General features: G+C 45.5%; 1 protein-coding gene across 1 annotated transcript in view; it reads left to right on the top strand.

Annotated features, from left to right (window-relative positions):
- BIOF (biotin F) overlaps window positions 1-27,179 on the top strand; it is a 55,212-nt gene that overhangs the window by 6,296 nt on the left and 21,737 nt on the right. The window contains exons 4-10 of the mRNA XM_087380517.1: window positions 8,521-8,750; window positions 8,882-8,923; window positions 9,294-9,381; window positions 9,479-9,612; window positions 23,442-23,530; window positions 23,611-23,761; window positions 23,976-24,044. Of these exons, the coding sequence (XP_087236643.1) occupies window positions 8,521-8,750; window positions 8,882-8,923; window positions 9,294-9,381; window positions 9,479-9,612; window positions 23,442-23,530; window positions 23,611-23,761; window positions 23,976-24,044 (803 nt within the window). The remainder of the gene's footprint in view (window positions 1-8,520; window positions 8,751-8,881; window positions 8,924-9,293; window positions 9,382-9,478; window positions 9,613-23,441; window positions 23,531-23,610; window positions 23,762-23,975; window positions 24,045-27,179) is intronic.

Here is a 27,179-nt window from a genome sequence, read left to right as displayed (position 1 = left end):
CGACTCTGGCACCTTTGCTTCCGCCCTTCCAGCGGCTGCACCTTGGCATCTCCAGCAGCTGCTATGCTAACACCAATGCCACTCTTACGCAGCCAAGGCTACCTGCAACAGACCAATAGCCTGCATGCACAAGGTGGCAGCCAGAGGTGTGACCACTAAATGAATCGAACCAGGTTGTGAACCAAATGAACAATTCCTTGACAAACCAGGTCTTCACAACGAACCAACAGCCTATCCAATCCCCCATACCAGACAACAACCAATCGTTTAACGAAGCATTGGAGGTCGGGTTGGAAGAGACTGTGTGAACCCCTCGCACAATCAAACAACGCCAGTCAGCCTGGCGCCGCCATCGTCCATCGCTACGTCGTTGACCCTGTAGAGTATTGGATTTTTGGCTGCCATCGTCCGCCACCAACATCCTTCAGCCATGCCTCAAAGTTTCAACCCATGCCTTAGCACCACTCTCATGCCCAAATCGCCTCCTCCCCTCTCAATACGCCTCGCCCTGACGTCGTCCGTCGCCTGATCTCCGCCCGCGTCGTCGTTGCCCGCTGCGATGTCACCTGATTTGCGCCAGCGCCGCCCCATCATGATGCCCTTTCTCCACCTTAGACTAATGTCTAAGGTCCTAACTAGGGTTAGTCTTGTAGGTCATGTTAGGTTTAGTAAGTGGGGTGGGTTAGGTTAGTAGATTGGTTTAGTTAGTTGGGTCTGTTGGGTAATTGAGGTTTAGTTGCTAATTTATACTAACCAAAGGGGTCTTAGTGGTCCTAACTGTCTTACCAATCTTTAGGTTAGGAGTCCTCAGTGTCCTAGGTGACTTAGGGGACCCCCCCCACCCCCCAAAAAAAATAATTTAAAAAAAAATGCAAAAATTCAAAATTTCCCAACCTCTTTTAGGGGCTTTCCACAGCCCTATTTTGGCTCATTCGGGCCCCGTTTTGAAGCTTCTTTGACGACCTTTCTCCCGAGCCTCTCCATCGGCCTTCTTTTGTGGTTCTACACACTATATCAGGTGCTCATTACAGTAGGATTTTGTTGTCTTCTTCTCCAAGTACACTTGCCTGCATTCGAGCTTCTCCCTCCCGGACTGCCACCATGCCACCCAAGCATGCCCCATGGGATACATTGCATGATACTGACGAGGCTGCTCAGCATGAGCAATTGCCTTCCACAGTGGGTGCATCCATTGGTGGTACAGAGATTCCTACAACTCTCCTGCATCTCGCGAAGTGCTGGCAGTGCAATCACAATTTTTGGATACCCTTGCTTCTATGTTCTAGGGTGCCATCCGCCAGATGGGACAAGAGTTCAGCCAGTAGGTTACCACGGCCATGGCTATCCAGGATACAGCTCTTGCCCAGATGGGACAGTAGCTCGAGCAGCAGATTGGTTAGTCTATGCAAGACAAGGGCAAGCAGCGTGCACCCCAGCAAGGGGACCACTCAGACAGTCAGGATGTTTTGTCTGCTCCACACAGCGGTTTTATGGTAGATGCCCACCGTGCCTATGAGCATCAGTCTTCTAGACGGTTGCATGTACCCCATCATGGGGATTATTTGGACTTAGATGATGCATTTTCTATGCCACAGAGCACCTTCTTGCAGGATCTTAGGCCATCTTTTGCCTCATAGCTTCCTGCATCTATGCAGGCTGAGCCGTCTCTTCTGGGCCCACCCGTTAGTGTGCATCCAGTTAGTGCTCCTTTCACCGCACCAGCGAGTATGCCTAGAGCTGGCTTGGGTTTTATATGGCAGCCCACACCCCTGGGAGAGAGGTCAGTCCTCTTCTCAGCCCTTTGGTATGCCATGACTTTGGAGAGATGCATTTGGCAAAGAGACCTAGCTAGGGATTCATGCACCTATCGCTCCACCAGCGAGCACATATAGCAAGACGCAGCCAGTGCATCAGAAGCAGCAATTACTACGCAACAGGGGGTTAGTGGTGGGCAGCAAGCCACTTTTGATGACATGCTGGGAGATTCTTTGCATTCATATAAGGCCCTACTTGAGGCCATCAAACTTGAGATGTCCTTCTGCGATTATGTGAACCTCAAGTGTGATGATGCCTGCACTTTCGGAGGTTACACACACAAGAATTATGCAGCCAAGGATATCAAGGACAAACTCATAGTGCATAAGTTCAAAGGGGACACTCGCACACCTAATGAACTGGAGGAGTGGCTTACGAAGCTCAAAGATTACTTCCACTTCTACCCAAAGCAGGATGAGGATCGCATAATCTTTGCAGGTATGCACATGCAGGACTATGCACATACTTGTTGGCGTTATATGAGGGGCTTGCCTCAGAGGCCAGTCACATGGAAAGAGTTCAAGGAGTTGATGATCACCAATTTGTATCCCCACTCAACCTGAAGCAATATCTGGCTGAATTCTATGTATTATCGCAAACTGGTACCGTCCAAGAGTACTTGCAGCGATTTTGGAGACTTTCTTTGTTTGTATAGGACGTATTTGAGAGAGGGAAGTTGCTGCGTTTCATCCAGGGATTGAGTCCTTCTCTCGTTGCAGATGTAAAGGCACATAACCCTCAAACAATTGAGCGCGCAGCCCAATTGGCAGAGGTGTTTGAGCCCAAATATGCCAGCAAGTGTAAGTTGTCAACAGACAGCGCATATGGGAATGCAAATGAGGCTAAGAAGAAGCCTAAGGTGACTGATTGGCATGAAAGAAAATCAGAAGCAGCACCATTTCTAAGGTTTCCCACTGTTACAGGCAGCAAGATGCCATACACGTCATTTGATGCTAAGCCAAGTGTTGGAAATGAAAAATCTGAATTTAAACAACACACCAGGGCTATTATGGGCAGCAGAAAGCGGGCAAACTTACGCTTTAAGTGTGGTGAGAAGTGGACTCCTGAGCATCGGGAAGTTTGCAAAATGCGTAACAGTGGTACTGCAAAACTCAGCATGATTATTGAGATATCGGATGATGAGGATTTAAAGGATGCTTTTGAGACTTTGGATGCCACTCATGATAATTCAAAGTGTGCACAAGTCGTGGAAGCAGCTCCAGATGTTGGAGCCATGAAGGGGGCTGATTTCCCCTTTGATCCTAGTGGTGAGATGGAAGGATCAAGCTCTCTAGGGATTATGAATTTGCTGGGGATCTCTTGGCATTGGATATGGGCCCAATAGATGCTGTCTTGCGTTGCGATTGGCGAAAATCTTTGGGTAAAATTAGCATGGATTTAAATGCCCTATCACTCATATTTGTCTAGAAGGGTAGAATTGTAGCATTGCATGGCATTGCCACTCCTAAATTGCAGGTCATTTCAGCAAGGCAGTTGGCCAGAGAGCTCAGGAAGGAGCATGCCCTCTACGCATTGAATGTGTCAGTATCTCAGGGGGGTAGCATTCCCCGTGTTGAGGATTGTGATATGCAGCAGTTGCTATCGGAGTTTGCTTATGTATTTGCTGATATGCCATCCCTATTGCCTCCCAAGAGGGATGTGGATCATGCCATTGTTCTAGAGCCTGGCAATAAGCCCATAAACAAAGCCCCATACCGTCTCTCAAAGGTTGAGCGGGAGGAAGTGGCAGTACAGGTGCGGGACTTGCTTGAGAAGAACTTCATCTCTCATAGCACTTCTCCTTTTGCCTCCCCGGTGCTTTTGGTGAAGAAGAAGGATGGATCGTACCGCATGTGCATTGATTACAGGGATCTAAATAAGGCCACTATCAAGAACAGGTTTCCAATCCCGAGGATAGATGACCTGTTGGATGAACTCAAGGGTGCTCAGTTTTTCACAAAGATAGATTTGAGGTCTGGTTACCATCAAATCAGGCTGAAAGAAGGAGATGAGTACAAGGCGGCCTTCCGCACAGAACGGGGCTTGTATGAATTCAAGGTGATGCCTTTTGGGTTGACTAATGCACCGGCAACCTTCCAGGCACCGATGAACAAGATATTGCAGCTGCTTCTTTTCAGATGCGTGCTAATGATATCCTCATTTATAGCGAGGATAGACAAGAGCACATTAAGCATGTGAAGCAAGTGTTGGAAATTTTGAGGATGCATCAGCTTTATGCCAAAGCCAACAAATGCACTTTTATGGCAAAGGAGGTTGAGTACCTGGGGCACATTATGAGTAGATGTGGCATTTGGGTGGATCCCGCAAAGGTAAAATGCATCAAAGATTAGCCACAGTGACAAAATTCCACCGAGTTGAGAGGATTTTTAGGTCTTGCTTCCTTCCATAAATGCTTTATTCGCAAATTCGCCAAGAGGGCAGCTCCTCTTACTGACCTCTTGAAGGAGGATGCTTTTGGGTGGTCAAAGGAAGCACAACGCAGCTTTGAAGACCTGAAATTTGCTCTCACTCATGCACCTGTCGTGGTATGCTTGATTTTTTGCGTCCTTTCATTGTGGAGGCAGATGCCAGTGGCAAAGGATTGGAGGATGTTCTGAGGGAGGAACACGGGGTAGTAGCCTTTGAAAGCAGGAAGTTTGATGCCAAAGAACTCAATAACCATGTTTATGATCAAGAGATGCTGGCTATCCTTGCTTCCTTCTATAAATGCTTTATTCGCAAATTTGCCAAGAGGGCAGCTCCTCTTACTGACCTCTTGAAGAAGGATGCTCTTGGGTGGTCAAAGGAAGCACAACGCAGCTTTCAAGACGTGAAATTTGCTCTCACTCATGCACCTGTCGTGGTATGCTTGATTTTTCACATCCTTTCATTGTGGAGGCAGATGCCAGTGGCAAAGGATTGGAGGGTGTTCAGAGGCAGGAACACGGGGTAATAGCCTTTGAAAGCAAGAAGTTTGATGCCAAAGAACTCAATAACCATGTTCATGATCAGGAGATGCTAGCTATCTTGCATGCTTTCAAGAAATGGTAAAATTAAGGTGAAAACAGATCATAGGACACTCAGATTCTTCCTCACCCAACCAAATTTGTCATATAAGCAGAAGCGGTGGTTGGCTGCAGTCCAATCCTATGATTTTGACATTGAGTACAGAAAAGGTGGTTGTAGATGCCTTGTCCAGGATGTGGGCTTGCAATTTGTCTGCTATCTCTACCACATATCAGGAGTGGATTCATGACATTCAGGAAGAGTATATGCAGAATTCTAAGGAAGCTCCCATATTTTCAGATTTGCAAAAGCCTTCTAGTCAGGGTCATCCGGATTTCAAATTGCATAATGGGCTGTTGTGGTGCCAAGACAGGATTTGTTTAGTACTAGACTCAAAATACTGCCAGTTAGTTTTACAAGAAATGCACTTCTCTCCCATGGGTGGACATGCGGTTATCACTAAAACATATGAAAGAATCAAGCAGAGCTTTACTTGGGAAGGCATGGAGAGATGTGGTTAAATACGTGGCTGAATGCTTGCTTTGCCAACATAATAAAGTGGACAGCAAATTACCCGTAGGTCTCTTGCAGCCATTACCCATTCCAGAGGGCAAATGGACACACATAGCAATGGATTTCATCACAGATTTCCTTCTATAGAGAGGGGATGGGACAACATCTTTGTTGTGGTGGATAGAATGACAATACAGGCCCATTTTATACCCACTAAGACCCGATATTCAGCATCACAGGTTGCTTGTCAATTTCTTGAACACGTCTTTAAGCATCATGGTTTCCCTCAGGAAATTGCCAGTGATAGAGATGCAAAATTTATGGATCACTTTTGGGAGGAGATATTTACAGCAGTGGGTAACTCTACTCACACCTAGCACTGCTTACCAGATGGACAGTCGGAAAGGGTGAACAAATGGGTGGAGGAATATTTGAGGCACTTTTGTCATGATACTCAGAAGTCTTGGAATAAATGGTTGGCACTTGCTGAATTTTGCTACAATAGTACCGAGCATCTCTCCATTGGCATGAGCCTGTTTAAGGCAATGTACGGATGCAAGGTCAGGATGCCTTCTTCAATTGCTGACATGGCTGTGAAAAATTAGCAAGCACGGAATGACTTGGAGAGGATGGATGCCCTTCTGCAGTTGGCAAAAAAGAATATGTAGGATGCCCAAACCAAGCAGAAGAAATATGCGGATGAACGTAGAAGATATTTGTCTTTCAAAGAGGGAGATTATGTGCATTTGTGTCTCCATAAGAACCATTATGCCTCGCTGAAAGGTAATACCAACACAAAGTTTGCTCATAGGTACTACAGTCCATACAGGATCATCCGCAAGGTTGGAGAGGTAGCATATCAGTTGGAGCTACCCAGTACCTCCAAGATCCATGATGTTTTCCATGCGTCTTTGCTGAATCCACATGTTGGACAACATGTCCATGTTTTTCCTGAGTTGCCACCTATGGATGAAGAGGGCCACATCCTCTATTTCTCGGGGCGCATCGTGGGTTTCTCACTCTTGCCCCTCCTCTTTCCCCTTTTTCCCTATCTCTCTCTCCCTTCTACTCCTCTATCCCCTTTCTCCAAATCTGTCCCTATCCCTTTTCTACATTAGTCTTTTAATGATCATGTAAGTTATTCACATTGCATTCATGGAAAATTTGAATGAAAAGGGATGAAGGAAGTGAAAGGAAAGACAAATGGCTAAAGCATGAGAGAAATGCATAGACTGAACCTCATTCAAATAGCTAGTTCTCACGCTTTGGCCCTCTCTCGTGCATTAGCCCCTTGTCTCATGCTTTAGCGCTCTGTTCAAGCCAAGAAATTTTGCAGTTGTTTGCACCCAAAATGAGGAGACAATCCCCAAAGAATAAGGACAAAATGCACATCTTCAAACGCACACTCTAAACATTCAATAATGTATGAGACAACTAAGAGTCTTCAAACTCAATTATGGTGATGATGCATGCATCGACGTATCTGTTGCTTGTGAATGTAGTCCATTTGTTTTTCCTGCTGGTTACTCCTTGTTTTTTCTGTCATGGGTGCTCTTGTTTAAGCGATTTTCATCATGTTAATGTAATTTTAAAAACTGCTAAGAACTAGAGCACATGTGACAAATTATTCAGGGACACATCTTCAAGCACACACCCTAAACATTCAATAATCTATGAGATAGCTAAGAGGCCTCAAATTCAATGATAGTGATGATGCATATGCATGCCTATTTTAGTAGGTTTCGCTCGGTTTTTTCTTCGCTCGGAAAATCTTGCTCAGAGTTTGGGAATAGGCGTTGTGTGGGGTACAGTGTTTCCCTTGAATCATGTGGAGAGCATCGTCACTTCCAACCCCTCAAACTTGACCACTCATCCCTCTCATGTCCACAGCCCAAAAGACACTTCCAAAGAGAGAGAGAGAGAGAGAGAGGGAGAGAGAGATGATTGTATTAAAGTCTGCTTGAGACCCTTTAGGATCTATGGGACTGGACAACACTCTCAAATAGATAGTGGCTCTTGCATCCAAAAATTCTGAGAAAACAATTAATACAAAACTTGCTATGCTACAAGTATGTGTCTAGCTAACTGGTGTGCTAGGTGAACGACCTTGCTGGGGTGCCCTAAAACCTGCTTTATGTAAGGCCCCAGTTTCTTAACTGGCTGGTCCAGGAGGCTTTTGAGATTGATTGCATTGCTGCTGTATTCTCCCCTCATATGTATGCATGCTGAGCGATGGAGGAGCATGTGTTCTTCATTTTCTACCTCCCATATGGGGCAGATTTTACAAGTTCTTTCGTTCCTTGGAATTTTGGGTCTTGTCCATCTACCCCTTTCCTACCTCTAGATCATGAGCGCTAGTCCTTATTCTGCAGGTTAAATGCCCTTTGAACAGTGAGATTTCCTCCTTGAGGTACTCTTTTATTTCATATTCATCCATTGGATTGCTTTCCTGTTTGTGGAAGTCCATTTCAGTCCTGGGTCTTGCCATAACTTTTGTAGCATTTTCTGCATAACCAGATTTCTGATATCTCTCACATCCTCAAGAATATCTGCAGCCTGTATTCCGCTCAGCTCCATCATTTTGACCCCTTTTTTGTGGATTTTGTGGCCTCCATTGCCCTGCATGGGATCCTGTTTGCTTCCATTTTCTCAAGCTTGTTGAGGTCTACCATGTACTGGCACATTGAGAGGTATCATCCCTGTCTCTACTAGCAGGATAGGATAAAGGGTTTATAATTTTGTCCCCAACTCCCCAATAAGAAATCGTTTGTGGATTCTCTCTATTCTTTTCCAGTAATGCCCTGGAGAGTTCGGGTGCCCATGAGATTGGGAAGAACGTATTTAGGGCCATATTTGTAATTGTTCAGAGGATGGAACATCTTTCATTGCAACCATGGAAAGGAATTAGAATAGGTTCATTTAAACCACATATCTTTTAATTCTAATTTGTTAACTGGATCACATTGTAGGAGTTAGTCTTCTTTCACATACTCTACTGGTATATGTAAAACCTTGATGTATGCATGCTTAACTGTTCTGGGTTATGGTGCAATGCTACTTCAGGTTTACAAATATGTCATTTCTTATATGCGATGAAAATCTACCTCTACTGTCTTTCAAGGGTTACGTTATGAAATTGACTAAGTGAGGAGTACCTTTGACATTTGGTTCTCGTTGTTGATATAGGATTGCTTACTGTGCCCAACTGGCTTTGCTGCAAATATGGCTGTAATGACAGCCATCACCACAGTTGTTTCTCAGTCTGCTGATGCTGCCTACGAGGATACGATTGCAATTTTCTCAGATGCCTTGAACCATGCGTCCATCATTGATGGTATCCGTCTAGCTCGAAGGAAAAGCAAAACAGAATTTGAAATATACAGACATTGTGATGTCGACCATCTGAACCAGCTCTTGTAAGCTGCCAGGGTTTTGAGACATCAACCAGTATAGCTAAGAATCTCCAAATTTGCAAAGGATACTAAAATGGATGCCTTGTTTTGTTATTTCTACAGCAAACTAAACCTCTATCTCCCAAATTTTGCAGATCCAGTTGCAAGCACCAGAGGAAGGTAGTCGTTACTGACAGGTAAGCTATAAAATGAACCACATTTACTCAAAATGTATAACTATATATATGTATGCAGGTATTTGTAGAAAGAATTTATAACCATATTTAGTTGAATGTATTATCTGAATCTAAGCTGCATGCTGATAAACTGGAAATATGCTTTTTGCAAAGCTGTAAAAGCACATCAATCGAATAAAGATGCTTTGGTACTGATGAGAATATAAAAGGTATAGATGCTGAAGGCTCACACCTTATGTTAAGAGCACATGCAATTTTGGATTTTGTTCAACTGATTTATAGTGAAGCTGCAGAGCTCCAGATCCACATGCACATTCTCAGATAACCTGTATTCCATGCACTCATTTGCATGTTGGCATTCAATTTGCAGTTTGTTCAGTATGGATGGGGATTTTGCTCCTATAGTGGAGTTGGTTGCTCTTAGAAAGAAGCATGGATTTCTACTAGTTATTGACGATGTAAGTCTTGTGCTGACTTGTCATTGCTTTTCATTCAAGGAATTTTCTGGTGACTCTTTTGGTTTGTAAAGGCACTGCTTTCTGTCCATGTGGCTAGGCACATGGAACCTTGGTCTGTGGCGAAACAGGAGGAGGAGTTGCTGAGGCATTCAATGTTGAGGGAGAGGTAGATATTGTAGTGGGTACCCTAAGCAAAGCTGTAGGGTGCCAAGGTGGTTTTGTCGCTTGCAGGTATGATCTTTATTTAAGCTACACCTACAATGTACATGTTTCTTGGAAAATTTAGGTGGTGAGTCTCACAAGCACATAGTCAAAGTATATTCACTATGTTACATTGTTTTCTGTGCACAAAATTGTGAAACTTAAAAAAATGCTGATCCCATGAACGTATTGTGGCTCATATCATGACTCTCCACACAAAAAAATTGTCGACACCTGTTTTCTGATTAATGAAAGTAAAGAAGGGGTTACCAAGGTGAACAAGCAATATGTCTTGGTGATAAATCACAATTGCCAAGTCCATGTTCCCATGTGAGAAAGCTGGTGTACCTTGATAAGCTGAAGGAAGAGATTTAGACAATCTTGGTATGTTTTTAATTTTAGGGAAAAAGGAGGAATTCAGCAAATGTATGTTTAATGTCAAGATATGTGGTTGTAGACATTTAGTAATTCATGTCATAAATTAAGGGAAGGAAAGAGACTCAAGGCTTTGAGAGATATGACCAGAAATATGAAGGGATCATGGTAGCCTGTGCTACCTATATGGCAGTTAAGGTGATGTTAGCATGTGTTATATTGACAGCTCTAAAGCCCATCTTATTTGAAAATTATGAAACTGCATGGAGTGCTGTTGGTTTTTTTTGGGGGGGGAAGAGAAAATGAGGGTGTTTAATTATAGCATCACATAAGTACATCTTGACATCAGGCCTGCTGCTCAGTATTAGCAAAATACATGAGGATATCTCAAGCCACCGTATTACAAAAAACACAGTAAATTTTTATTTGAGAATGAAAAAGCTACTTTTGAATGGCTTCCACCACTTTGCAACTTCCACGTATGTTCGTTGTCTCTAGTTGCTTCTTTGCCAGTGCAATGTCCCTCTTGAGTCCTGCTATGAGCTTTTGCAAATGGACATCACACTCCTTAATGATTTGTCTCTTTTATGTTACATCAGCTCAGGCATCTAATTAAATAACATTGCATTCTGTTGTAACCAGATGGACCATACTACGGTACTTCTTCTTTTTTTTTTCAAGAAAAGTACTTCATTAAGTATGGATAAAAACCACAGAGCAAGCTCAAGTGCGGAAGTACATCATGTCAAGCATGAGAAAAAACAGCTCATAATGAGCAAACAAAGATCCCAGGTGGCGGCTGAAAATGCCACCTCATCCCTGAAGGAGAGTTAGAGAAGACGAGACAATCCTTCCAGACTCTGAGAAAGAGCTGCAAAACTGAAAGGAAAAGCTGCTGAAACAAAGCACCAAACCTCACCCGTGTGCTGTCGATAACCTTGGCAAAGTGCTTTGTTGACAGGCTGTTGGAAAGGTCACCTCCCCATCTGTAAGCCCCCAAATGAGGAGAGTGTGGGGGAGAGAGACCTAGGGCAGGATATGCCCAGAGAAGAGAGAGAGAAGGCGCTGCCACATGGGCAACACCTCACAGCAAATAGGGTGGAGCTATCCCAGGATGAAGGCTGCAACAGATGGCACCAGAAACAAGTGCAGAAGGCAGGGCCATCCAAGGCATGGAACTGGCTTGCAAGTGGGTGGCTCTGGAGCAGCACAGAAGAGGATTATCCCGGGTCAGAGGCGCCTGGGATGTGATGGTCTATGAGCAGGTTAAAGGTAAGGGAGGGCCTGGCAGCAGCACAACAATGGGCCAGGTGTTGCAGAGAAGGGAAGGGCTGCAGTGGGGAGCTGTCACGTGCACAGATTGGTATCTGACGTATACTGGGTACACAAGACTAGCTCAGGTAGCCTGGGGAGGCTTAGAGCTAGGCAGGCTTGATTCTCGGGTTGAGTGGCAAGGGTACGAACCAGTTTGAGGTCTTCGCTATTTTTGGCGCTTGGGGCCCAAGTCTATAAAAGGGGCCCAGGGGTTCAGTTCTCAGAGAGCCGATGGGAGCAAATTTCGTTCCCAGGGGCTAGGTCTGATCCTGGATTGAGTCGCGGACGCGCGCCTGCATCTTAGCGTAGCCCAAGGCCCAGTGGCAGATCCCAGGCTTCACAGCACCACCTGGTGGTATGGGACACCAGGCTGGTTTGGATCTGGTTGGGAGTTCGTGCCAGTAGCTCAGCTCGTGGCTCGGAGGGGACATCTCCTGATTCGGGATCACATCCCGTAGATGTCATGGTTGGGTGGTGAGCAGCCTGCTCAGTTTCTCACGTCGTGTGTGTTTGTTTGCAGATCAGAGGTTTCAGGAGTGCTGGGACGTGTCAGTTGGTATCAGAGCCAGCTCCTGAGGTAGGAATTTCTGATGCGAATGCTTTGGACGATTTCTTCCTCCAGGTATGCCCTAAATTCGAAATTTGCTGCTGCAAGTTCTGGTTGGTTCATGGGTTATCAAGGGTGGTCAAGATGTAGGGAAAAGGTGGGAGAAAGAGAGAGCGTGATTCGGAATTGCTGAAGGGATTAGGTGAGAGAGGGTTGAGGCGTAGCTAGGAGAGTGCAAGTAGGAGAGGCGATAGAGGAGCTGAGTGGCAGGCGTGGAGTTCGTGGCTGGTCAGGGCTGCGTAGGGGTAGAGGACGCAGAGGCGTGTGGCTGTGTGGTGCGCCAGGGCTGGAAGGAATTTCGGCCAGGGCAAGGAGGTGCGCAAGGGGCTGGAACAGGGTGCGGCCACTCTGTGGGAGGTGTTGCTTTTTTCGAAAAAGCACCACCCTCCAAGTTTGGGAGGGTGAGCTTTTCCGAGAAGCATGGCTTCCTAGATTAGCTGCCCTATTCCCTATATAGCTTGGCAAGGTCCCAAGCTCAGCCATAGCCTTGCGCAAGAAGCCCTCCTTGCCCATCGACTTGATTGCGCCATCAGGATTTGGTACAGCCTGCAATAGGCTACCATACAGACCGCGTCAGCTACCGTACAGCCCGCGTCAGCTGCCGTACAACCCGTGTCAGCAACCGTACAGATTGCGTCAGCATCCGTACAGATCGCCTCAGCATCCGTACAGATTGCGTCAGCAACCGTACAGCCCGCGACAGGCATCCGTACTGTTAGCATCAGTAACTGTACGGCCAGCAGGAGGATTCCGTACAGTATGGTCTGCTGCAGATTTCCGTACACTGCAGCCTGCAGCGAATCCAGCAAGGGAAGACTCCGGGATTATTTGCGCCCGCTGTTGGCCAGTTTCCAGCATCTTCTTTCGTCAGCATCTCTTGGGACGGTTTTTTCTCCGCTCCACTCTCCTTCCAGCTTCGATTGCCCCAGTTATTTCTCTCAGTTTATATTCCTTTCAAATCAGATTTCAGATATGTCTGATTCTGCAAATCCCGAGTTCACCATGGGAGATCAGGATTTGGATTACACTGCTGAGGAAGACCAGGGTCTTTATGACGATCTGATTACGAAGAAGGCCTTCAGTGAATTCACCACTGCTCTGGATGGAAAATTCGAGCAGGTTAATGCGAATCAAACGGGGTTGACACAGCAACTCCAAGCGATTCAGACGACTCTCACCCTTTTGACTAGCACTGTGCAGGCACTCACACATGTGGATGCCATGGCTTCAGTGCTAGGTCCGAACATAACTCCAGACTTTTTTCCCGGAGATCAAAAGTCTCGAACTAAGGAGGTTGTTGACACTTGGTTACACAAGTGGCAGGTACACTTCCAGTTCCACCCGTACCCAGATGAAAAGAAAATACAGCTTGCAGCCGGTTTCATGTCAGGAAAGGCTTTGTGATCATTCACATATCACGGCACCCTTGACAAACATATTGAAAGGTCGTGGACGCAGGTCTACCCAGCCGATCTCTTGGAATGATACATTGAACAAGGCTTTTGAAACCTTGAAGTTTTCTATCAAGGAAGCACCCGTTCTTGCATTACCCGATCCTACCCGGCCTTATGTTTTAGAGGCCGATGCGAGTGATTTTGCGATTGGGGCAGCTCTATTTCAAGAGGGCAGACCTGTAGCTTTCGAGAGTAAGAAGCTAGACGACACCCAATATCGTTGGCCCATACTAGAAAATGAACTTTATGCTGTAGTGTATGCCCTTAAGATTTGGAGACACTACTTATATGGTTCAAAGTTCCTTGTATTGACTGATCATTAGTCAATTAAGTATGTGTGTGATGGATCTGAATTGAGGGGACAGAAAGCTAGATGGGTAGAATTAATGCAAGATTTTGATTTTGAAATACGTTATCGTAAGGGTTCGTTGAATAGTGTGGCGGATGCCTTAAGTCGAGTTAAGTTTGTAAATGCTATGTCATTTACGGAAATATCCTCAGACCTATTTCAATCCTTGAGAGGGCTATATGCAACTGATAGTCATTTCAGTTCTTATTGGCAGAGAGTCCAGAATGGGAGCTCCATGGTTGACCAGGACTCAGGGATTGTGCCACCTACGGTACAGGCGGCGGGAGGTCAGTGGATGATTAGGAACGGCTTGCTGTTCCGGAATGAAAAGATTTGTGTGCCTGATGTTCTGGACCTTAAATCCAAGATTCTCTGGGAGTGTCATGATGCTCCTAGTGCTGGACATCCGGGTATACATCGGACTCTGTCTCTTGTGAAGCATACCTTTTATTGGCCTAAGATGCGTGCATTTATTGAAAACTGTGGTAGGCTGCCGGGTTTGTCAAGTTACTAAGGCAGAACGCCTTAGAAGCGCGGGTTTATTACAGCCACTACAGATTCCAGGTAATAAATGGGAAAGTATTTCCATGGATTTTATTACTGGTTTGCCTAGAACGCGCAAGGGTCATGACTCCATTTGGGTCATAGTCGACCGTTTGACAAAAATGGCTAGATTTTTACCTACTAGAAGAACTACCTCAGTTGTTCAGCTGGCTCACGAGTTTGTGGACCACTTGTTTAAGCTATATGGTTTGCCATCTGACATAGTCAGTGACAGGGACTCAAAGTTTACAAGTAACTTTTGGACACTTGTGTTTGAGAAGTTAGAAACTACTCTAAGTATGAGTTCTTCGGATCATGCACAATCCGATGGCAGTACAGAGAAGGTTAAATAGTTGGTTGAAGACATGCTTCGGGCATATGTATCTAAGAGACAGTCTTCATGGGAAGATTATCTACCTATGATAGAATTTACTTATAACAGTGCAAAGCATTCGAGTACTGGTTACAGTCCTTTTATGCTTATGTACGGGTTTCAACCTAAGTCACCAGTTATGGTTGGATTAAAGGGGATTCAAAATGATGCTGCTAAGAACTTCTTGCTAGACATGCAGGAAATGTTGCAGTTTGCCAAGGAGTCTATTAGAAGTGCCCAAGATCGGGACAGATTTTATGCTAATAGACATCGTTCACCTAGAGAGTTCTCTGAAGGAACGATGGTATATTTGCGAATTTCCAAGGAATCCAAGAGCCTAAGTACTTGTTTGGTTCCGAAATTATCCCCCAGATACTGTGGCCCATTCAAGGTCATTAAAAGAATTGGACCAGTTGCATATCGACTAGAATTGCCTCCTAATGTTAAAGTACATCCAGTCTTTCATGTCAGTCGACTGAAAGAAGTCTTGGGTGCAGATGATCAACTTGTTTCTCCTCAAGAGATAATAGAAGTTACTGATTTGACTTTTATTCCACACGAACCTGAGTGTATTCTTGAATTTCATGATAGACAGATTCGAAATCGATCTATCACGGAATACAAGATCAAGTGGAAGGATTGTGTTGAGGAGGATGCAACATGGGAGACATTACAAAACCTCCAGAGAACATTTCCGGGTTTTTTAGCGAACTCAGGAGTGAGTTCTTAGAGGAGGGGGAGTATGTCATGTGCACGGATTGGTATCTGACGTGCACTGGGTACACAAGACTAGCTCAGGTAGCCTGGGGAGGCTTAGAGCTAGGCAGGCTTGATTCTCGGGTTGAGTGGCAAGGGTACGAACCAGTTTGAGGTCTTCGCTATTTTTGGCGCTTGGGGCCCAAGTCTATAAAAGGGGCCCAGGGGTTCAGTTCTCAGAGAGCCGATGGGAGCAAATTTCGTTCCCAGGGGCTAGGTCTGATCCTGGATTGAGTCGCGGACGCGCGCCTGCATCTTAGCGTAGCCCAAGGCCCAGTGGCAGATCCCAGGCTTCACAGCACCACCTGGTGGTATGGGACACCAGGCTGGTTTGGATCTGGTTGGAAGTTCGTGCCAGTAGCTCAGCTCGTGGCTCGGAGGGGACATCTCCTGATTTGGGATCATATCCCGTAGATGTCATGGTTGGGTGGTGAGCAGCCTGCTCAGTTTCTCACGTCGTGTGTGTTTGTTTGTAGATCAGAGGTTTCAGGAGTGCTGGGACGTGTCAGCAGCACCCTGCCCTTATATAGGGCCAGGAAGGCTGGTCGGCTGGCCAACCAAATCAGCCAGCCCACAGCCCCATATAGGGTAGCTGTGGGGTTGATTGGGGCCTGATTCAGTTGGCCAATAAGGGGCAGACTGGTCGGCTATTTTTGGGGCCCTAGTGGCCTACAAAAGCAGCCCATTGGAGGGCATTAGAGTATCCAGCAGACCAGCAAGTTGGGGAGCAGCAGTATACACTTCCTCAGGCCTACATCCAGGAGGCAGAGGAGTCCCGGCAGACTGAGCTCATCAAGGGCTGGACCTTGGCTGTCTTCTAGGGCAGCAAGGAGCTGAGGGAAGGACTGAGAGTCTACATAGGCTCGAGTTGGAGCGGGCTCAGTGTTCTAGAGATGTTCTAGAGATATCCGGCAGATAGTAGAAGTACCTTGTGGTAAGATCAAAGGAGCATGATCTGGTGGGACTTTGGATCTATCTCTTTTGTTTTGTGTCCATAGCTTTGGACAGAAATATATTCTTTTGGTGGTTTCTATACCTAGCTGGATCATTGTCTATTTATGAGTCTGCACATCTATTTGAAGCACATAAGTTAAGAAGTTTGTGATTCCACACCCCACACACTCTGTGTGAGCTCTTGGGCTATTGTTGTTGGCTTTCTTTGTATCTACAACACATAAAATGAAACAAACTATTCATGCAATCACGACCCTCTGAATTATCATATGAATTCTGCTTATGCACTCAAAATATAACATTGAAATAAATCTTTGAGACATGAGAACATGAGATGGAACACACAGTAAATCTATAATTGCAAAAGTAGGCGCAACTCGACTAAGGACCCTTCACATGAGCAGCTGCCCTACTGTATCGATTACTGGGAACAATTTAAACAACCGACTCTCATGAGCAATAACTGCTCGGCCAAAAGGACCAAGCTCTTTATCTTCATGTGCATATATAGGTTCATCGCTGCTCCAATCAGCGCCACAATTAGTCGCGATAAGTCTCCAAACCACCACCATGCATACGTAGAGGATTGCAACACCTTGTGCCAAGTGGCCATGCATGCACCCATCGACCAATTACCATCAACCATCCACGCTTTCCATTGCATGAACCAATCACAAACTGGCTGCCATGTCGATTGGCCAATTAACCAAATCTGTAATGTGCTCAACCACCCCTCCATGAGAGGAATTCCCGACAATTCTATCAGTCTTCCGCTGTGTGTACCCTCTGTTGGTTGATTTCTACAACAGGCTGCCACCCAATTGCAATGGTGCAAGTGGTATCCTGACTGTTCTTGGCAATGACATTGTTGAACTGAAGGCTGTGGGCTGAGGGCTAAAGGCAGGAACAGTGAATGAAGAAGAATGGGGGGGGCCAAGGGTCGCTTATATAGTGATCTAGGTGGCCCGACTTTTCCCAACCAGCCTAGCTGACCAGCCAGTCGGCTGGTTGGCTTGGTTGGCTGGCTGGTAGGGCCTGCAAATGCAGCCCTACTGGCCGATAATAAGGGGGGTTAAGGCTGCCTATAAAAGGCGTCACCCCCATCCCCTTTCCTTATGCTTGGTGCTGGGTTCCTACTCTAAACCTAACATACCCTACTTGGTTCGTTTGGAGTTTAGCATCTCCTGATGTACCATGGTTAGGTTAGCTAGAGTGAAGGCCTTGCTTGTGGATGTGTCCGCCCAGAGAGCTTAGGTTAGGGTATAGAGAGACGGCCTTTCCTTGTGGGTATGCTCGCCCCTCGTGAGGTAGTCTAGGGTAGGGTAGATCTACCGCAGGTTGTGTGGCCATCCTGGTCCATATGTTGTCGCATGGCAGCCCTCATGGAGGCACATCCAGTTGGTCAGCTTGGGAAGCTTGTGTGGCCATATGTGTGTGTTGCAGCCCCAGCCCCAGCCCCAGCCCCCATGGGCCCTTTATAGGCTGAGGTGGGTTGACCTATTGGTCAGAGGGGAAGCAACCCCTTATGTATGGCTGGGTGCAGCCCATGTAGAGGACCTGAGGCAGTCGGCCCTAGGGCCCTGCGAGTCAAAGGGTGTCAGCCCCTTGTAGTGCTGCATAGTAGGTCCTATTTGTAGGGGAGGTGGGTCAGCCCACCCTGCTGGTCGGCCTCTAGAGCAAGGGGTCGGCCCCGTTCATACAGCCAACTAGGGAGGGGGAACCAGGCTATATGTGGGCCCCCTTCCCTTAGTGGTTGGTATCTGTTGTGGATCTATAGAGCAGGGTTTTCCCCACCGGACGGGGGTTTTTCTTGAGATCACTTGCCGTTCTCTCATCTTTTTCTCTCCTTTTCAGTTTTGTGTGTGTGATATCCTGATGATGAGATTGATATATAGTCGACCACCGACATGACTATGTTGTACTTAGGACTTAGTACTACCATTTTGCATTTTTTGCATTTTGCATTGGTGTGGATGCTCGTTTAGTAGCTCCACCACCACAGCTCATTTGTACCAGGTTTTTCACAGTCTCATAGACCCATCGGTCTTCCAAAGACTTCAATAAACTTTCTCTCTCTTCATTTTCGTTTAGCTCTGCTACACTTCTCAGAGGTTCTCCAGTGGATACCATTGATTAAAAATTGACCTAGGGCTTGAGAGTCTGGCCTATGTAGCTCGTGCGTGATTGTCCCTGGACTAGTGCTCCCAAAGGGATCACGGCATATGGCTAAATCACTATTAGGGATCTATTAAGCACTTGTTGATGTAGCTAGCGTGTCACACTACACCCAAGTGACATCCCCTTCTTCTTAACATGGTGGTAACTGCATCGCTTCCAAGTAGTTTGCCAAAACCTGTAGGAACTCTTGGAAAAAGCTTTCATCTAACCATACTGCTTTATGGATCCCTTGATCTCAGAACTTGGTGTAGAACTCTCGGATGCGTCGTTTTGACCCATGTTTCCACTTATGGAGGAGAGTTTGTCCTAGCTTTATAATTTATGTGTCGTCGATCACTTTGGGTTGCTGCTTATCTATGATGTCACTGAGTGCTGGGCTGATGTGAGGCTTCAACCACGATACATGAAAGAGTTTGTGCATAGTCCAACTATTTGGAAGCCGCAACTTCATGGAGATGTAGTTGATCTTTTTAATAATCGGGAAGGGTCCAAAGCTTTTGAAAGAGAGTCGTGGACATCATGGAGAGGTGCCTATCACTTGGCTTTAAGCACACATAATATATTCTTGCAGAAAAGCCACCCATCTTGAATTGAAAAACGACGGGGTGCAAGAGTAGTGGCTAATTGAGATTGACTACCGCACTTCACTGAATCCACATATCGTGCCTTCGTACAATCAAGGTCTTTTCCTTGTATCTCGAGCACAGTGCCCCGTGAAGTGTTTGAATGGATGTTTTTCGACTGAGAGAATTGGTGGCTGGGTTCTTTCTAGGGACGTACTCAATCATATCCCCGCACTATTGAAAAACCCGACCCCATCTAAACTGATGATCATTACACTGTGAGCTTGGCATTATTTGAAGCCATTTCAGGGCTTGGTGATATGTTTTAAACGTGAAAGTGCGTCCATAAAAGAACGGCTTCCAATGCTTCCATGGAATAGTTTTTCTCGGCGTCATTCAACTTTTGGCTATAGTAAGCCGCGGGTCTGTCTCCTTGCGATAACACTGTCTCGATTTACTTCAATCTATGATGACTAGGAAAGGATCATCCCATGATGCTATCTTCATGGTTGGAGCTATGGGAGCCAATCTTTGTAAATCGTGGAAGGCTTGTAAGACTGCATCGGTGGGAATGAAATCTTTGCCGGCGTGTTTTAACCCCTTTTAATTAATATGTTAAGCTGTGGAGAATCCGACCATGTGAGGGTTATAGGCCTGACAAAGCCCAATGCAAGAAATGGATCTCTTTAGGTGTTATGGAGACAGCCCAGCTTGAGATGGAATGAACCTTTCGTGGTCTTACGATCTGCACTGACAATATCACCCAGATGTTGTATTTGCATCAGCCCAAGTTCACTCCTTTTAGTATTGAGATAGAGCTGATTGTCGCGCGCAATAGCTAAAGGGCATTCCGCACATCTTTTGAGTGTTGCTTTGCTGTAGCTGAAAATATGAGGATATCATCCGAAAAAGATGAATAAGCACGCTCCCATGGGTTCATCCGGCCATCTTCATCGCCATTTGCGGCTCCCATATTGTTTGTACAAAAATGATAGGCTAGCATGATTATGTGTTGACTTTATGACACTCAATAACCTCTTAGTCAGCAATAAGTTTCCAATGCCCCGCATTGAGTACATTTTAGGGTGACTCAATGATGCAAAATACTTTTCCAAGATAGACCTCAAAAGTGGTTACCATCAAGTGTGTATCTTCGACACCGACATCCCAAAGACAACGTTCAGGATAGTGCCAGTCATTACAAGTTGATGGTTATGCCATATGGTCTTAAGAACGTGCTGCTAACTTTCAACAAAATGATGTCGTGGGTATTTGCTAAGTGCATAGGAGTGTGTCTGTTCATCTTTCTGGATGATGTCCTCATCTTTTCGGCCAATCAGAGCAGCACTTAAAAGATGTGTGAAATGCCCTTCAGCTATCGAGCAACAATAAGCTCTATTTCAATGCTAAAAAGAGTGAATTTGGGCTGATGGAAATACAATATCTGGGCTATATTATCAATGCAGATGGCATCCCTTGGACCCCAAAGTCACAAGTTGCATTGTCCTCACGATGGCTCAAGAGATCTGTTCTTTCATTTGGCTTTGTCCTTTCACATGGCCGCCGGATTCTCCACAGCTGCAACAGCCTTAATAGATGTATTAAAAGCAATTAAAACACGCTAGCAAAGACTTCAGTCATGGCGCAACCTTATAAGCCTTCCACATCTACAAAGGTTGGCTACCACAGCTCCAGTCATGAAGACAACATTATGGGATGATCCTTTCCTGGTCATCACAGATGCAAGTAATGTGGTCATTAGGGTAGTGTTACAGTAAGAAGATAGGCCCATGGCTTACTACAGCCGGAAATTGAATGACGTAGAGAAAAATTATTCCATCAATGATAGAGAATTGCTTAGAGTTATTTAGGCATTGAATTATTGCAAGCCGTTCTTGTATGGACGGACCTCCTCACTATTAAAACGGATGCTCATGCCTTGAAATGGCTTTAAACAATGCCAAGCTCACAGTGGAGTGATTGGCAATCTAGATGGAGTTAGATTTTTCAATAGTTCAGGGGTATGCTTGAGTATATCTCTAGAAAGAACAACTCCTTTGTCGATGCTCTCAATCGCAAAACATCCATTCAGACACTTTAGAGGGCCACTTGCTTGAGATACAAGGGAAATACCTTGATTGTATGAAGGCACAATATGCGGATTCAACGCCAGTATTAGTTAGCCACTACTCTCACACCCAACCATTTTTTAGTTCAAGATGAGTGACTTTTCTACAAGAATAGATCATGTGTGCTTAAAGCCAAGCGATAAGTGCTTCTTCATGATGCCCACGACTTTCTCACCGATGGCCATCAAGAGGAACGCTACTTTTATTAGCCTAAAATGTGGAAGGGCATTTACAGTTATGTGCAGAGATGTTAGATATGCCAAAAAGTCAAAGTGTCTCCATAAGAAGGCAACAGGTTTGCTTATGGCATTTCCTATTTTCGAAGGTCCTTTTCAAGAATAACCATGGATTTCAGGGATCCCTTCCTACATCATCAGACATGCGCAACATGTAGTGTTTAACTATTGTTGATCGCTTTAGTAAGTTTTGATGCTTATTCCTTGCAAGCAGACGGCCAATGCAGAGGATATAGCATGCTTGTTCATCAGGTATTGGTATCCCATTGGAGGGTTGCCACAGACCATTACCTTAGACAGGGATTCAAAGTTGACCTCTCATCTCTGGAGGGCCCGGTTTAAAAATTTTGGCACCAAGCTCGAGCTGACCGACACATTTCATTCGCAGATAGATGAGCAATGAAAAGTCAACAGTCAGCTGGCGCTCGACGTACTTAAGCATATTTTCATGAGTAGTGAAACGTCTACAATCATCTAACGCTCAATGTGCTTTAAGTACATTGAGCATAGGCCTATGGGCGCTCGATATACTTAAATCATATTGTCATGATACAAAGTTGAAGTGAGAGCATTATCTTTAGCTCATATAGGCCATCCTTAATGATACCTATTCATCGAGTATTGGTCGTATACCATACGAACAACATTCAGTAGAAGGTTTTCATCACTCCTTACCAGGATGATCTCTTCCTCTCTTGAAGCCAATGAGATGACATAATCCATGGCAGAGATTATAGAGTCAATCAAAGACCGCCTTGCCAAAGCGCAAGCAGCTTACATGCGCCAAGCCAACAAATCCCGTTGAGGTGTTACCTTCAAGGAGGGGGAATGGGTATATTTATGAATTATCAAGCAAAGGTTGAAACATGTGGGTAAGCGATGCCCAAGCTCTTCTTCAGAAGCTCTAGACCCTTACTGATTATTAAAAAGATCAACGACGTATGCATGAAGTTATGGATTCGAGATAGTTGGACTATGCACATCTTTCACATATTATGGTTGAAGCCTTGCATCGGCCCAACACTTATTAGTGACATCACAAAAGAGCAGCAATGATATAGAAGTTATAGAGCGAGAATAGATTCTCCTAAATGGGTCAGGATGATGCATCCGAGAGTTCTACACCAAGTTTCGAGATCGAGGAACCATGAGCGGTATGGTTAGATGAAAGCTTTTTCCAGAAGTTCCCATAGGTTTTGGCGGACTACTTGGAAAGGATGCAATTACCGCCGAGGAGGAGAGGATGTCCCATGCACCCATGCACTTGGGTGCAGTGTGACATGCACAAGCTACGTAGGTCAGTCTCTGAAGCCCTAGGTCAGTCCTTTTTCACTGGCACCCAATGGAGAACCAAGTAGGGTAGTGTTTCCTTGTTAGGTTTAGAGTAGGAATAGGTGCAGTAGGTGCAGCCTATGATAGGAGCCCCAAAGGCCCCCCCAAAGGCAGCACCAAGCATGAGGCAGGGGCCTGGGGAGGCGCCTTTATAGGGAGCCTCAACCCCCCTTATTGTCAGCCAGTAGGGCTGCATATGCAGGCGCTACCAGCCGGCCAACCAAGCCAACCAGCCGATTGGCTGGAAAAAGTCGGGCCACCTAGAGACCTATATAGGGAGCCCTTTGGCCGCCATATTTTTTCATTCACATCTCCTGCCTTCAGCCCTCACTCCAGCCTTTAGTTCAGCCTTGTGCGCTAGGAACAGATAGGATACCAGCGATTCTCTGTAGATGTCAAGAAGTCTATCTGCCCATGTAATTATATCTGCCTATGTAATTATAACATTTCTTGTACTTCTCTTTCAGAATTGTGTAAGCATAATACTGCATTTATGTCAATGACGCTAAATAGAACTTTTAAAGAAGTATATGGTAAGTCTACTGGAAAATCCTTCTATGGGTTCTATCTATAATTGATTTGATTTTTTTGAGAATGTGTGCTTGTATACTCTCCTATGTATATTCTTTTGGCCTAAATACTTGTCCCAGCTCGAGATAGAACGATTTCGGACATTTTTAATTATTTGCAGTGCAGTCGAAAGTGGAAGCAGTTAATCCAGTCTAGGGGTCGCTCATTTATATATTCGACTGCTCTTCCTGTTCCAGTGGTGGCTGCTGCACATGGTGAGTGTACATGCTCTGCAAAAGCATTGCTTGAAGTTTTCTTGTAACCATATTCTGAAAGTGACTTCTGTCATGTCTAGCTGCTATCCTTGTTGCTCATGAGGAAAAATGGAGGCGGCAAGCTGTTTGGGAGAGAGTCCGCCAACTTTCAGACCTAACTGGGTTCCAATTCACGAGTCCTATTGCTCCCATTATCGTAGGCAGTGAAGGGGAGGCTTTGAAAGGAAGCAGGTTTGCAATCACTGATTTCTTGTGATAGTGTTTAAAAGTTCTAGTTTTAAGGCTGTATTTTGCAATGCAACTGTTAACATAATTCAGGGAGAGTAAACAAGTTTGTATGTGGGATCTTCAATCAGATCAAGATATGTATACTGTATTTTCGTAAGGGGTACAAGATTGTCCAAACAGTATATGAGTTCTGAATGTGTGGATTTTCTTTCTGCAGATCTTTGATGTTGGCTGGATTCCATGTAACTGCAATCAGACCACCTACTGTGCCTGCCCATTCTTCTAGGTGAGTCCAGAATTTTTAGAGATATCTTACCATGAAATATCAGAACTGCAGTAAATTGACTTGTTGTCCCATAATATCCAATGTAGAGATTGGTTATGCATGCATGTTCCCTGTTGATATAACTCTTTCATGTTCATATAGGAGGAGGCATACCATGGCCGCTTGAAGGATACCACAGTTGTGTCAATATTTTTCAATTCCATAATAGATCCATGTCAACTTGCCTTCATGGCTACTAGCTCTCTCTAGATGCATACCCCTTAGCCACTACAGCAATCATCCATGCCAGCTGCCCTTACCTATTACAGTCATATATTACAAATTGTCCCTTGATAAGGTAGGTACTCTGCTTGCTTATAAAAGGCAACTCTATCAACACTTTTGGGGAAGATTTTAGCCAGTTTACTGTATGAGGCTTCTTTCATTGAATTATGTTGCTATTCAGAATGAGGAAGTTGTGACATGAAGTCATCTCCCAATGCTGAGGATATGTTGAGCTTAGTGATTTTGAAGGCACTAGAGAACCTTTGATAATGTGAAGGAACTCTTATGGAATGTGCATTTACTTCATTGCATAGGAATGCATAAGGTGCCATATGGGATAATCAATGCAAATTCATCTGCAGAAAAGACACGAACGAATGCAGAAGTTCATGTTTCTGGGAGTCACATTTTGACTTCTTATGTACATGTCTCCTGTCGAAGAAGATCCAAGACAGTAATGCAATGCAGCCCATGCTCTTCTAGTTATATATACTATTAACTAGTATATGATCCAAAGACCTAAGCATTGGTTGACCCAAAGAAGATCAACTTTGACTAAACGTGAGGATGTACCCATCATGGCATCCAACAGCCCATGGCCATCTCCTTGATCACAGGGCAGCCCCAAAACATCAGCTAGGGTTAGATCAGCAGCAATAGGTCCAGATGGCAGCCACACTAGCTGTTCCATGGAGGTGTAAAGCAGCAACCAGGTTAATAAACACTGCCACATAGCGATGTCAGCCAGAACAGCAGCCATCCAGCAGGAGGTGTGGCCCAGCACAGCAATAGCAGCAGCCTTTTAATAGGCTCAGATCCAGTCTGTAAACTCACAGACCAACTTGGGTCTTTGGACACGTTGATTCAGTCTTTGAAATGGTAGGTATGGACCTAAGGGCTATAAAAGGAGGCCGAAGCCTCATTCTTCCAGATTCACCTAGTGCAGCACTTCAGCCTCAGAAGCCATCAGTCCCTTGAGCCACCATGGCCTCTCCATATCCAGTGACTATTTCGGAGGAGTTGGCCATCAGCCATAACCAAATTCATCCATGAGCAGCAAACCCCTATCTCTACAGCCACATTTACCTCTCCATTGAGGGAACTAGATGTTGTATTCAACCCCCTCCATTGACAGAAGCCTTCAGTTGTATTTAGTGGCTCATTGGCATTGCCAAGGCCAAATAGAATAAAGATACTAGTTATATAAACTCTCAGTGTAATAGTTACTACTGTGATTTGATGTATCTCATGCATGTCCATGGTATCTTTCCCTCCCTTCTAAGTTATTAGTGTAATAGTTACTAGTGTGATTTGATGTATCTCATGCATGTCCATGGTATCTTTCCCTCCCTTCTAAGTTAGCATTCTCACTTCCACACTTAGTATATAGTATGGGCAGAACTAGTGAGAGACTAATATAAGCTGCATGCAAGCAAATTTTCTATCAAGCCATCCTTAGCATGTGGTAGCAAAAGCACTAAAAAGAGGATTCTGACATTGTAGGGTACATGGAGGTCGATTGTGTAGGTGGTCTCTATACGACAGCCTCTGATCTGGCACCCAGAGGTTCGGGATCAGGATGGTCACATGCTGGAACAGAGGTTACACATTGGTTGGGCACAGTGGGACAGCGGCCCAGCTCGATCTTTCAGGACGTGGGCGAGACTCCCAGCGGCTGATGCAGAGGTACAATTAGAGACACTCTCACATCTTCAGGGCGCGGGCCCGAGGATGGCAGAGATTGAGGCAGCGATCCCAGAGTCTTGGTGGGCGGGCCTTCAGAGTTTCACACCAGCACAATGGTTGGGCCAGTTCTCAGGGACAGGGGTACCTCTTCAGATTCAGCTATGCCCCCTCCCTCCCATTCTCAGCCGAGCTCGGTTCTCCAGTGTGGGTCCAGGTGGACTCTTGCAGTCTCTGACAGACGGAGATCCGGAGATGGATGGAGCCTTGGATCAGTTAGGGTGGCAGAGGGTCAGAGTAGTGGGCCGTATGGGCAAGGAGTGCTCGATTGACCCCTCTCGCATCTCAGATCTGGATGCACGTCGCTGGTGCTTATGGTTATGGGAGGGTCGTCCCCTCAGTGAGGTACAGTGGGACCCAGGCGAGTGGTTCTGGCTGTCCAAAGTAGGCCACTCAGAGAGAGTGGAGGAGGTGCCCTTCTTCTCTTACACTACACGCATAGGACGCCGCGTGCAGCCACAGGGTTAACACATTTTAGGCTGGTGTATGGTTGTGAAGGAGTGGTACCCATGGAGTTTGTTGGTTTTGGACACGCCTCTGGTCCATTCTCCGACTACGAAAGATCTCCTACTTTTTCTGGATGATAGTGCATGGAGGTCTTCCTGTTGGCTCTTGGTTGGAGCAAATGCGGGTGGATGGAAGCTGCCATAGATCTCTTCCTTCATCGGAGGACAGCGTGTGGGAAACAATAGCCAGCATTACGGTATGGGACATCTGGGTTGGTCGCTGCAGCTGGGTTATGGGCCAGCACCATGTCCCGCCATTGGCCACCTTGGTAGCCATCTTGCAGGACATCATCTTCACGCTTCGTGCCATTTGGAAGCGAGGCTCTTCAGGTTCTCGAGCTACCATTGTACGACGGGAACATTTCTATAAGGCTTGGCCTGCATGTGTTTTCTACAACATCACCCCGAGAGGGATCAGATGGTTGTATAGTCCGCCACCCTGGTTGTTAGCCCCTGTTACAAAGAATCCCTAGGCAGTGAGCTGGGATCTTTGACAGCAGGAGTGTCTTTCTGACAGGCAACATTTAATTTTTCATTGATTTTCATGGTTGGCACCTTTATGGTATTTGCCAACTTGTATGATCGTTTTTTACAAGCATCAATAGAAGTTCTTTTCTTTGGA

This window comes from Dipteris shenzhenensis, chromosome 10, assembly GCF_047967505.1.
Source record: "Dipteris shenzhenensis isolate YYH24624 ecotype China chromosome 10, Dip_SZ_1.0, whole genome shotgun sequence".
NCBI classification, from domain to species: Eukaryota; Viridiplantae; Streptophyta; class Polypodiopsida; order Gleicheniales; family Dipteridaceae; genus Dipteris; species Dipteris shenzhenensis.
Note: the sequence above shows the minus strand (reverse complement) of the source record. Positions and strands in the feature narration are given on the sequence as shown.